The sequence below is a fragment of the Nothobranchius furzeri genome, chromosome 14 (assembly GCF_043380555.1).
Source record: "Nothobranchius furzeri strain GRZ-AD chromosome 14, NfurGRZ-RIMD1, whole genome shotgun sequence".
Lineage (NCBI taxonomy): Eukaryota > Metazoa > Chordata > Actinopteri > Cyprinodontiformes > Nothobranchiidae > Nothobranchius > Nothobranchius furzeri.
In genome coordinates, this window is record NC_091754.1 from 2525757 (window position 1) to 2539553 (window position 13797).

Sequence of the window (13797 nt, forward strand, 5' to 3'; positions counted from 1 at the left end):
TCGCCTACAGGCAGATCCTCCCTCATCATCTTTCACCAACACTTCTTTCCCTTCTCATTATTTGATCTGACGTGGTGGAGAGAAATGGAGCCACCCTCATGAAAGACTCCGAGGACGGAGCTTGAACTCCTCCAGAACACGACGGGGCTTTGGCCTCCGCTGTACCTCAAACATAAAAGGGAGATATATAGATGCCATAAATCCCAGCGTCCTGCTCTTTTTGTGTTTGTGTGTGAGAGTGTATTAAGCTCCCTGGTTCCATTTGGCAGCACTGGTGGCAGAAAATGATTTACGAGGGATGAAATCCTCACGGCTCTGAGGCCACAGCCCTTCACCGCTAAAAACCCTCTAAAGCGGAAAAGGTTAATAACCCCCGACTATTATCTCCTCTACCCGTCACTTACAGAGCACCCGCGGCGTGTGTGTGTGTGTGTGTGCGCGCGCGCAGACGATGCCCACGACCGTCCTGAACCAAAACCGACCAAAGTTTGTGATTTACAAACAAAAAGAAGATTCCTCCTCAGAGGGAAGTTTGCATCAGTGCCAGGTGTAAATGAATAATAATAGTTGTGGCACGAGGAAGACCACAGAAAAGGTTCTAAACTTATAAATAGAATGTTTTAAAAAAGCAGCACAGCATTAGCTCTGGTCCATATGGCCTTTTTAAAAGGTCAGGCCACTGCGGAGAATTTACACAAGATGATAAAGCTACTCAAATTCCACAGCAAGCAGGTGAATGTCATCTCAGATCAAAGGAGGAGAAGCTCTCCCGTCCTTCCTTCCTGCAGCGCTGACCGGTGGGTGAGTAAATATGTTTGAATTAAAATCTTCCTCCCTGATATTAGGACAGCTTTGAAAGGGTGACATAGCATGGTTTATCTGCAGATGATCATAAAAACAAAACAAAAACAAAACAAAACCACGTCTCCGTGTCATCTGGGATCCTGCTCTCACCGCTTAGCAGAGGCCTGTTGAGGGTGAACTGCTGGGGCAGGTCCTCGATGTCTGCGATGCGCTGGTACATGGCCCTGGAGAGGTGGTTGGCGTGGTAGAGGCTGCCGAGAATGATGCTGGAGAAGTAGATGGGCTCGGTGAAGTAGCTCATCAAAGAGCCCTGGATGCCCACCACGTTCCACCTGCAGAGACGGAGCGTGGACTTCAGCTGGGAATAATTAAAGCAACAGCTGTGTGCTCATTTGGCTCAAACAGGATATAGTGCGATATAATAAACACATGTCTGAAGTACAGAAGATTGGGTTTTCATTAATTTATTTTTAAGCTGTAATTCTTTAAAGGTGCATTAGGAGATGTTTTTCCTAAATGACTTGAAATGCTCTTCAGATACTGAAAGGAATTGTTATGGAAAATTGTACGTTTATTAATTCTTGATCATGGACTCAACCAACTGAATGTAAATGTACTGCTCTATGTCTCTCTGCATCACACACACACACACACGTACACACACACACACACACACACACACACACACACACACACACACACACACACACACACACACACACACACACACACACACACACACACACACACACACACACACACACTCACACACACACACACACACACACACAATCTCTCTCTCACTCCCATCTCTCGCTCTTTTATCTCTTGGTATAAATAAACTCTGTGGTCAGATGTTCGGGGCATTTTGCCACAGTTATAACCGTTTGACTTGTCTGCTCATTGTCTCCTTCTATCTTCACTATAGGAAATGGGTTATTGATAAACATATTGATGAAATCCATGACAGGAACCCATTCATTTGTCAAAAATTCACAATCACCTCTGAAACATACAATCCTGGAATCAACTCATCCAATCATTATGAACATCCCATTCTTAACCAGCTATTAAATTGTCCTCTGACAACCCTCCATACCCATCTCAGTGCGTGAATCACATGTTATTGGCTTGGAGCAGCTGAACAGGAAGTGAAGCCAGAGCTGGGCTGCCGACTGTTACAGAAGGAATATTCTGTTGAGTCTGGCTCTGATCTTGTTCGGAAATGTTTGGGTGACGGACCTGCTGTCTGAGAGCGCAGCCTGTCCTCTGCTGGTAGAGCAAAGAGTGTGTGAGCATGTTGGGATTTTCCATAGATTGTTGGTGGTGCTGAGCTGCTGTGAATAAACATACACAAAACACACAAGACACACATGCACACACACATTCTTGACTTCACACACAGACACGCACGCACACACACAAAAACTGCCTTGTTTTCCACCATAAAAACACCACACTATATTAGCTAGCAACCTAAATTGCTATACAGTTAAGTAGATGCTGTACGCTAGGAATTATGGCAGAAAAGGAGCCAATGAAGTGTTGAAGAGCAAAACAACCTTCGGTAAAAAGCATTGTGCGTTTCAGTATTCTGGAGGAATGACTGAACCCTTCAATTGTGTATTTTTTTAAAGTTAGCATGCTCTAACAGCTTTTTTAGAACTATAATCCTACCTTTAGAGGTATCATTTGAAACAAAATCTAGATTGGGTCCAGTCTTGATTTAAAAAAGTGGAAACTTGGCAACACAAGAGATAAATCTATTAGCATTTGTATTTATTAAGAAAAATGCTCATCAAAAATAATTTCAATTCAATTCATTCAAAAATAATTTATTAATCCCAGAGGGAAATTGATTTGCTAGCCATGTGGAATAAAATAATCTGATTTAATCTTTTATTTATTTGACAGTTTCAACATTAATAAAGGAAGCAATAAGAAATCACAGGAAAAAATAATATGTACGTAAAAACTGCTGCACTTTGCAAAGTCCTTTTCAAACTCGATACAGAAAGTGAGCGAGAAAGTGGAGGAAGGAGAAATGAAATCTTTAACTTCATAGCTGCAGGCGGTAAAGCACAGATTCAGCACAGTCAAATAGCTCCATATTATTCTCACACGCACGCACGCACGCACGCACGCACGCACACACACACACACACACACACACACACACACACAGTTTTATCACAACAACATGGTGACACAAACACACCTGAACACCTTCTGAAGGACACACAGTCAACACGAAGAACCACAAACAGACCAGAATGCTCATTTGAGTTATGTTTTCAGAGGCATTCAATTTTGATCCTGTCAAACCTCCCTGTATGTTTGAGAGCTGCTTTTTCTCCCCCATCTGATATAAAGCCTTGCCCCCCCCCCCCCCCCCCCACACACACACAGAATAAGTCAGAAAGCCCAGCTGATCAGCTCTTAAAGGAAGAGAACAGGGTACGGAGATCCATTAGAGCTGGATTGCTAATGAGCCACGATAACAGAAAATGGCTCGTTCATATCGACGTCGTTAAGGTTCACTCGGAGCCCCGTAAGTAAAATCCACTCAGAGAGACAGAACTGGGCTCTGAAAAGACAAAATGACACCAGCACACCCAGAAAACAACACGCTCCTGACTGAACGTTTAATCACTCCGAGCGTTCAGGCAGGTATTTATCCTGGCCGGAGAACTGAGCGAGCGAGATCAGTCATGGAGAAGTTTTCCAATCCATCAAACGGGAAGAGCGATGTTGCCTTGAACACGGACGGAGACTAAAGATGCCATGATCCGCCAGAAAGACACAAAAGCTTCCCGGGACAAAGCTCTCATCATTCCATCCTGAAATTCCCAGAGGAAAGACGGGGCGCCACGCAGTTGATTATGAAGGCGTGGGATTCTGAAAGCGGTCTTTAATGCAAATATTTTAAATAAATAAAAATATATGTTATGTATGAACGTTTTTGTTACCTCGCTATCTTGTCACTGCAGGACATGGTGAGCAGCCTCTCTCCTTGCAGCACGCCGTCCCACGTCTGGATGGTGTTGCTGGACCTCACGGGGATCGTCCCCTCCCCCGACTCGATTTTTGTCCTCAGCTGGCCTCTGGCTTTGCGGTTCGGATGTCTGTCTCCTTGATCTGAGCAGAAAAAGAAGAAAACTTTAAAATAAACATTCAATTATCACACTAATGCATCCGACTGGTTTAAAAACTTGTCAAACTGATGAAATCTTGTCCTGAAATCGTCTAAAATCAGCACAGAAACTTCCAGGATTCTGTTTCGGAAAGCCGAGTTGTTACGTAGGACTGAAATGAAAACAGAATCCAATTATTCTGTAATCCTTTCAGCCTCGAGTTGCACTGAAATGTTGAAACAGACAGCTGAAGAGGAGAAATCTCATTTTTAGTTTTAATAAATGCACATTTTAAATAAGTTTTCTACAAAACATGAAAGAAAAAGTTGGGAAAGAGTCAAAATGTTATAAAAAACAAACTTTTTCATAACCACCCTTCATTATGAAAAGTAGGAGAAACTTGAACTATTTAACCATCTGTGATAAAAGTCGTTAAAATCAATAAAGTTCCAGTCCAGTTGAATATAATAGATACACAAATGTTTTTCACCACACACACACACACACACACGCGCGTCTTCATCCCATCAGTCTGAATCACAACTGGAGGGATTTTTCTGATATTCTAGGAGAATAACACAACATTTGACTTTACTTCTTTGTGAATCCAGAGGAGGGGAAACGTTTACACCGGAAGCTGAACGGGAGTGTTTACTGACAGCCCGTGATTCCAAACGAAGAAAACAAACAAAAAAATGGCTCCCACATTATGTTATCAGAGCTTTCTGATGTTCCACCAGCAGGCGCCATCTATTCAGTGACTAATTGAATGTGGCTGTTTTCCATTCAGCCAGCCGTGTGCAGCAGGAGGCAGGCTGGCAGCAGCGAGAGGAGGTTAATCAGACAGACAGAGCGGGTGAGCTGGGGAGGACGGCGACTGATAGAGGAAGACAGAGGATGACAAAACACTCTAATTACCCCCGCCTTGTTTAAACGTGTCCGTAATGCGTGTTTGGACAGTGGAGTAAAATTCTAATTTAATGAAACCAAGCCTAAGAGGAAAGCCTCCACATTTAATTAAATAAAAATAAACTGCTGCTGCTGAGGCCGAATCGTGAGCAAAGACGGGACTCGACTCAAACCCCGCCGGCGTGGCTGAGGAGGAGAGACGTGCGTTCTCACCTTCCACGCCGGCTTCGTGGGGAGAGAAGATCCTGGCGTCTCCGCAGGGCGAGGTGCTGATGTAGAGGTGGAACTGAACGTTGTCCTTTAACCTGTAGCCGCCCTTGTCACACAGCACAAACATCGACTTCTGGTGGTCTTCCTTAGTGCTGGGAAAAAAAAAACAACAACAACCGGAAAAATAAAAAACGAAAACAGCAAAGAAATATCTAGTTCTGTTTGCATGACGTTTACTGACTCCTCCCACTGACCTGAGGAAGAACTCCAGCTGAGTGTAGAGGTACCTGATGAGCGAGCGTCGCGCGATGATCTCGGCATGGCAGTCGTTGAGGGCCAGGCCGCGGTCGCTCATGTACTCACCGTTGATGCATTTGGTTCCCGTGGAAACACAAATGACCTGTGCTTCCTTCACGTCTGTGCCTGTTGGAGGGAAACTCTAAATAAGACGCACTGGTGTGGATGATGAGATCAGTCATTCCTGGTGTTTGATTATTTTTATCCGTATAAATAAATAAATAAATAAATAAATAAATAAATAAATAACTAGGAACCCTTTCAAGGGTTTTCATTAAACTTCACTTCTTTCATCCACTTTAAAGCCCAGCAGGAGAGATGCTTGGTAGAGAACATGCTAGTCCCCAAATCTCTCTGAATTTGACTGAAATAAAAAAAAGGTAATAAATAAATAAACAAATGAGATGTTTGAATGAAATATTAAAGGTGTAGTTCACTCATTTAAAGAACACACCTGCAGTGGTCTCTAGCAGAAGTGAATGCCTTGTAAGTCGTACTCTGGGGAAAAAAACACCGGTGCGCGTGTTTCAGGAACAAGAAATGACCCACATCAGAGCTGAGCTTCAGGCAACAGGTGTCACGGTCTTATTTCCTGATATTTAGACATCTCTCCTCTGATTGGCTAACAGCAACACAACTCTACCACTAACTCTGTAATGTTGATGTTTTATCACCACAAATAACACAAGAATGGAGGAGTGTGGTGGAGTTGCTAATGCTAACGGTTAGCTTCTACTAGCCGAGACGTTCTCTGCTGTTTCCTGGTTGTTAAAGCAACAACAGCCTTCCCCGTCGTGAGTCAAGATGGGTGAGTCCATGAATGTTAGTGACAGTTTGACGTAGATGTGTCAGGATCTTCTAATCCTAGAGTTTTTATCAGAAGCCATGCAGGAGACAGGTGTAGGAGACTATTGTAAATGTTCAGCCTGCATGAAAACCTAAGAGCAGGGCTATTTAATTCCAAGCCAGCACATTTTAGTGGTTTCTCTGGTCCAACACACTTGATTCTGTGGTTGAATCACCTTTGCAGCAGCTCATCAGGCTCTTCAGAAGCTTGTTAATCACCTACTAACTGAAATCAGGCGTGTTGAAGCCGGGTTAAGACCAAAACATGCTGGATACCGGCCCTCCAGGCCCGGAATTGAATAGCTCTGCCTGAGCGTGCCTGATTATTTTCAGAAATAATCAATAAAAATGTTTTTTTAGTGTTCCACACCTTTAAATATATTTACTTTCCATTATTATCAACTGAATGTCATCATATTATCTCCTTTGCTTTTCTCTTGAAGAGGAAGTTAAAGGGTTAACACATGTCCAGTGAGAAAACCATCATATTTGTATTGTTTACAAAAGACTAAAGTTAAAAAAGCTGGACGAGAATTTAAACTAAACACACGTGAAGCCACGACAGCTCAGACCTTTTAAACGGTACAGCTAACATCGTCCCCCCCCGTTGCTGTAGATGGTGTTCACCAGCTCCTGGCAGACATATTCATCTCCTCTGCTGCCAAATGCATCGCTGTGCTTTACAGCAAATGGCTCAAGCGTTTACTTAACTGTTTGTGCAGCTGAACAAAAAAAGTACACAGAGTTTTAGAGCCCAAAAAAACCCCTCTGTTCTGATTTAGACAACGAGGATCGGTGTGGAGAGAAAATAACACAATGTTCCAGTTAACAACGTTCCTACGTTAACCATAAAGACCTGTTTAGATAGAAGGAGCAGCCCGTTTGTGCAGAAACACGATGCAGATTCATCAGAGACTACATGAATCTCAGGTATGCAAAAATTAATTCATATATTTAATAAATATATAAAAGCAATAATGAAGGAAAAGCATTCTTGTGCATCAAACGTGTTACAGATTCATTTTAACCTGGTCACCTTAAAACTGCTCTTATTATTTCAAATGACTGTTTTATTTTTATTTTAGTTAGTTGTGTTGGTTTCAATAAAAATGCTTATTTTTCTGTTTATGTGTTTTTGTCTATGAGGCCTGGGTAACAGGAGGATGTAGCATATTAGAGAAATAGGGTTTAAATGCAAAAGGGAATAAAATGAGATCTAACAGAAAGACTGCGAACAGAGAACTGTTTCCACCCCGACCGTTTAAGATGCGACACACTCTGATGCTGATCGCTTTAATGTGCATTCATTAAAAAGGAGGATTTGTTTACATGGTGATAATTTTCTACTTTATTTTGTAAACATACCCTAACAGAGAGCTGATGATCTATCAAATAATTAGGTAAATTACCAGACGTGGGAACATGCTAACAAGTTAGCATTGGGCTGCTAACTGTTAATGATTGCCTCTTTTCTTTGTATTTTAGGCTTATGCTTTAACAAACAACAAAACTATAGTTAGAAATAACAAATAATCATGACAAAATTGGGATTTCAGAATAAAACAACTCATCATATGACACTTTAGCCACAGCTAATCCTATTTGTGGGCATCCATGGCTCAATAGAAAATAAATAAATAAAAATAAAAAACTGTATAAATTTGTAAATATTGGGATAAAAAAAGATTCTAAAACACAACAAAGTCAAAATGTGAGCACTATAAATATTCCTATGGACAAAAAACACTTATTTTTAAAGGCTTTTGCTTCTAAATCCTTAAACAAAAAATTTGAACTTACCGTATTTTCCGGACTATAAGTCGCACTTTTTTTTTCATAGTCTGGCTGGTCCTGCTACTTATATACCAAAGTGACTTAAATACCAAATTATGTATACCGCGCTGCTGCGGGCCGGCTCCGCTCCAGGTTTCTACTTCTACTACTGCTAAACTTTATTTATATAGCGCCTTCACATGGCCAAGGACCAAACAAAGCACTGCACAACAGAAATGAACATAAAGAAATAAAAACACATAAAACCATAAAAAAACCGACTTATACTCCAGAAAATACGGTACTAAAATCCCTTTTTGTAAACACAAAACCATCAACCCCCCCACCCCCGAAGTTACCTGTCGTCATGACAACTCCTGCCAGGACTTTTCGCCGCGCATGGGGGGATGTGAAGTTGTCTGTCAGCTCACTGAACTTATCCACCACCAGGCGAGAGACGGCATCAGCCAGAACCTACACACACACACACACACACACACACACACACACACACACACACACACACACACACACACACACACACACACACACACACACACACACACAGCAGGAAGACATGCACATAGCCACACAAACAAAAGCTTGTCTCAGATATGTCAGCTGACAAAGCATGTCTGATGTTATCCTCCCCCCGAGCGCTATCTACCTGTCGAGCGAGCATCCCAACAGCAACAAGTGAAACGGGGATGACCCGCTGAGGTTTACCTAACAGGGATGCTAGAGTCTGACATGACAGTTCTGGGTAGCATCTCCCTTCTGACAGTAAATCACGGCAACAACAAACAGATAAACCCAAACACCAGATGTGAAATAAGTTCTCATTGGATCTTCACAAAGTTTAAATCTCCGGCTGAACGTTTAAGGGAAACAAACAAAAACCAGGCTTCTGCTGTTCTTGGACCACTAATGGGATTGAAAACGACAGAAACCAAGAGAGACTTCTACTGAATTATCCCAAATGAAATAAACTAGTCGCACATTGCCTCTCACTCAAAGTCAGACCACAAAATAGTAACCACCTGGGCAGTGTTTAAAGTGTCCACTTCACTACGTCCTGCACTGTTTTCCCTATCTCATGGCAGGAGTTTCAAATTACACACTTCAAACAAACACCTTCACATCCGAACATTCCCTGGTCAAACAGGAACGCTTTTACAAATTCTCAAGATCAAGCGTGACCTCAGAGAGAACAAACATGGCTGAGGAGGAGCATGTGATGCGCTTTATTCACAGCGCTTCCTGATTGGCTACACGCCACATTCAACAAGCAACTCGCTCATTTGTCCTCGATATCAGACCAAGACGATGAAATATGTTGAGTTTCTCCGATTTGTAGTGGTCCTTCAGAGAAGAATAGAGTAAAAATCGTCTATTTGCCGTGTGAAGTGGGCCTTTGCTTTTTGGTTCACGTAAAGGTTTGTTTTGAAACTCAGAAGTTTATTTATTGTATGACTAAATGATTTTGCTTGATTTGGAAGTTAAAGCTGCTAATGTGGATCTGCAATCAAGCTAGGTTTTGAACACAAACACGAAACACTCACTCCTCCCCTCAGGCGTCTTCCCTCAGCATGCTTATTCTCTCATAAGCACTTTGGCTGATGGAAACAGGCTGCAGATATTACATATTAAGCAACAGAAAGTTAATAGAGCAATTAGGAGGGAAGCTATCTTTTTAAAATTAACTTTCATTAATGAATCAGATGACAGGAGGAGAGTGAGCAAAGAAAGAATGAAAGGCGTTCTGGATGGACTGTTGACATTGTGTCAAGCGGATGATCTCTGCTGACCGTGTTATCTCTCTTCACACACTCGCAGTCATCTCTAACAAGTCATGTAACGTCCCTTAGACTCCGCTAACTTGATGTGAATGACCCTTTAAAGATAACCTTGTGGAGCGGTTAAGTTTGACAGGTGGGCCATTTTGAAATGAACTTCCTTTAACTTAATAAATGAGTCCAAAGAGATGTGTTCCTGGCCCCTTTGTGCAACAGGGCTGCACACTAGTGGAGAAGATTAACAGTCTGATTTTTTATGTAACGTGCAACCCATTGCATCCGAGATGGTGTCGCGTCATGAAGGGACTGTTTTCCCCTCTCCCCTCAGGAAGAATTTATCTCCTTGAGATATTGCTCAAGGCCCTTGATGCCTCGCTGTTGTAACTAGCTATTTGCCTCCCCCTACAGCTCAAGAAGAAAACACGAATTATTAAAACACCAATTTCCAACAGATGACTTGAATAGCGCTTTAGGCTATACTGCACTTCTGCTATATTACAGACTATTAACTCAATGTTTCCTGTACAACAGGTGGTCAATTATATTTAGTAACACCAAATGTTGTCCAACTATTCATTCAACAACATCTCGAACATAAATGATCTTTTTACATTCAGAAAGGTCTAATTAATTTACTCCAATAAAATAGTCCACAAAAATCTTGAAGCCATAATTTACTAGCCTGGCAAGCCAGACTATATAAATATATTTGGTCTGGCAACGCTCCATTGAGGGTTCTCGTTGTGGGGCGGGTTCTACCGATGTCTTTCTAACAATCTCCGCATGCTACTGGACAATGAACAACATGACGAACTCACCACAGTGGATGTCTGTAAATGAGACAGTCTACTGTTGAAGTTGGTGAAAATACATCCATTTTCCAAGTAAAGGACTTAAAAACATCCATCTGCTCCTGATTCTCAGAAAGCCCAAGTCCAAACAGTCCAAATTTGATGTAAAAGCCGCCATCTTGTTCCACTCTGTCACATCATTAGGGTTGGGCATCGTTTGATTTTGAACGATTCCGATTAGGGCTGCAACTAACGACTATTTTAATAGTCGACTAGTCACAGACCATAGAAATGATGAGTTGACTAATTGGATGATTATTAAATGTTTCTTAAATTTAGCATGAGATTGCTTTAATTATGTGAAAAATGATAATAAACACAAGAGAGATGGTGTCGCGTCATGAAGGGACTGTTTTCCCCTCTCTCCTCAGGAAGAATTTATCTCCTTGAGATATTGCTCAAGGCCCTTGATGCCTCGCTGTTGTAACTAGCTATTTGCCTCCCCCTACAGCTCAAGAAGAAAGAAGACCAAGAAATCTATTAAATAATAATCAAATAACTTTGTTAGTCCAAATAATCATGTAAAGCTCAATGTTAAATCAATCTGTGAAAGGAGAATATTAATTACTTGATATTATAATCCTATGTTAGTATTTTAATAAGTAATATAACTTTAAACTACACACTAGACGGATCACATGTAATGTTAATCACATGACACATTCCTTTGTCTCTCCAATCAGAGCTTTCCTTTCTGACGCGTGACATAGTCTGTGCAGTGTTTATTTTTGGTGTCACATTCTGATTCGACCATAAATCAAAACATCTGAATTATAAAACTAATTCCCACGTCACCCTTAACTCAGTTCAAACGTTCTAGAGTTCGAGCCGGCCACTCGTAACTTTTTACCACAAAGAACCTTGACAGCTGGATAATTAAACCTGTTGCAAGTTCCATCTGAAGCAACATTCCTTCAGAGTAAAAGCTGAACTCATTGACCGTTCAGGGTCCCGCTGATGCTGTCAACCAACTGCCGCTTACCTGGAGGCAATCCAAGACTAGTCTGTCGTACCGTACGCTGTTTCACCGGCTCCGGTACCACCGGAGGTCTCCGCAAGGGTATGTAGCTCGGCAAGATAGTGTCTGAATGTGGTATTTTGAAACTCCGACTATAGTTTAGACCAAAAACATTCGCTCCACACAGAACTAAGGCTTCTCTGGAAACGAGAGTTCTGATAACAACATTCTTTACACCTTCCATCTTGCCTCATTCACCTAGATCCATTCATCACAGAGTGTTTAGAGTTAGAGTTAGCCTTGTTTTAAATTGTTTAGAAATAAATCTTCTTAAACTTTTAAACTTCTCTCTCTTGTGACTCTGGGTTAATACAAAGTGTTATCTAATCCCTGCAATAAAAAGTTCCGATCTTCTGATTAAAGGTAGTATTCAAAGATGCATCAAAATGATTCCATATTTTCTATGGAATCTCACCTTTGATGGTTTCCTACGTAAGACGTAACTATTGAACCACTACAATGGGTTATTCAGTGGAAAATGCATATTTTATAAAACTTTGCTGCTGATAGGCCAATTCATACTAACAGTAAATAAAAATGTCCTGTCTAACACCAATTAGGAACACTGCTCAGTCAGTATAGACATAAATGCATAAATAAAATTAAAATACTTTTGTCAGGCACAGTCGGGCATAACATCAAATCTCTTTTTTAAAAGTGAAAATACATTTTAAAAAATGTGCATCCAAAACAAAACGTATTGGCTTTCGTGTTATTTAAATCCTACCGAGGTGAGTCAGACTCCGTTTCATTCAACTGTCCGACGTGCTTTCTCTTTAAGTGTTCATGCATCACTGAGGTGCTGCCGTGATACGCAAGGGCTGCTTTGCAAATTATGCAGGTAATCTTTTTATTCGCCGAGTCCAGGCTAGAATGCTCCCAAACTTTAGATGTTTTGGTATGCGTAGCTGCTGTGTTGGACGCCGCCATTTCTGTTAGTTGACGCTCAGCAGAGAAGCTATTGCGCATGTGCGGCTCTCGGCAGAGATTGTAACGAAGTGAGATGCCTCACTCGGTCGAAAAAAACACGTCTGGCGATGACTATTTCTACTGTCGATATTTGTCGACAACGTCGACTAATCGTTGCAGCCCTAATTCCGATTCCAATTCCAATTCCTCGTTTCGATTCTGGCTCCTATCGATTCCCGATTCAGATTCTTTGAAGACATGACATGTTTTACATGAGCCAGCTAACCACAGGTCCTACTGGATGAAATCATCTTAACTTCAACATGAATTTTAACTCTATGAACAACAACATCACCTTCATGTAGACACAAACATGTTTTGGAGACAAAAGAAGACGACTTGCGGCACAACCAGTGTGTTTGTTTCTGACCACAACCAAAGTCTGGAAGAAGCCTCTGAGATGAGAGGCTAAATGTCTCCAACATATCCAGAAACGTCCAGCTGTCTTCAGCTAAAGCTCTCAGGATGATCATGTCCAGGATGACCGAGAACTACACCTCCATGCTGCAGCAGCTTCAGTCACAACAGGAAGTGGAACTTAACCGTAGCTGCTGTCGGTAACAATCTAACAGATTTAAACATTAAAACTCAACAGAAATAGTTCAGAAAGGAAATTAAATGTTCACAGCTTTGTGTGTGATTTATTATTATTATTATTATTATTATTATTATTATTGAGGCAGAAGCTGGTGTGGTCCACCACAGAGAAGCTGCTCTAGCATGATGACTTTAATTATTCTACAGGTTAATGTTCAGCCTTCTGATGCTCCGGGTGTGTTTTTATTTCTGCAGTGAGACAAACTCACCCACCTCCTGGGAGGGGGACTCGGTGCTGCACACAGACAGCTGGTGTGATCAGCTCTGAAAAGCATTCATCACAATTTGCAGATCACGTTTACTTTTCACGGAGATCGGCCGCGGATTCCTCTTCCGGTCGGCATTCTAGGAATTGAAACTAGGAATCAAAAATAAAAACTACGAACGATTCGGGGAAAAATGAACCGGTTCCAATAGATGCTCGATGCCCAACCCTACGACAACATCCCGCCCACCAGACTCAAACAACCCTGTGATTGGCCCACAAAGTGGATAGAGTGCTGTGATTGGCCCACCATTGTGGACCAATCACAGCACTCTCAGTTTGAAACCCCTACAGAGAGCTGTGATTGGTCAGCCAAAATGTTGCTAGG

The 13797-nt window shown here is 41.7% G+C and overlaps 1 protein-coding gene across 3 annotated transcripts in view; it reads right to left on the reverse strand.

The window, feature by feature from the left end:
• The window catches only part of adarb1b (adenosine deaminase RNA specific B1b), a 194333-nt gene that overhangs the window by 5649 nt on the left and 174887 nt on the right, over positions 1-13797 (reverse strand). For all 3 annotated transcript variants that reach the window (XM_015965522.3, XM_054746482.2, XM_054746483.2), the window contains 5 exons: positions 8333-8447; positions 5312-5480; positions 5061-5209; positions 3774-3942; positions 955-1136 (listed from right to left, as the gene is read on the reverse strand). In XM_015965522.3, coding sequence (XP_015821008.1) covers positions 955-1136; positions 3774-3942; positions 5061-5209; positions 5312-5480; positions 8333-8447 — 784 coding nt within the window. The remainder of the gene's footprint in view (positions 1-954; positions 1137-3773; positions 3943-5060; positions 5210-5311; positions 5481-8332; positions 8448-13797) is intronic.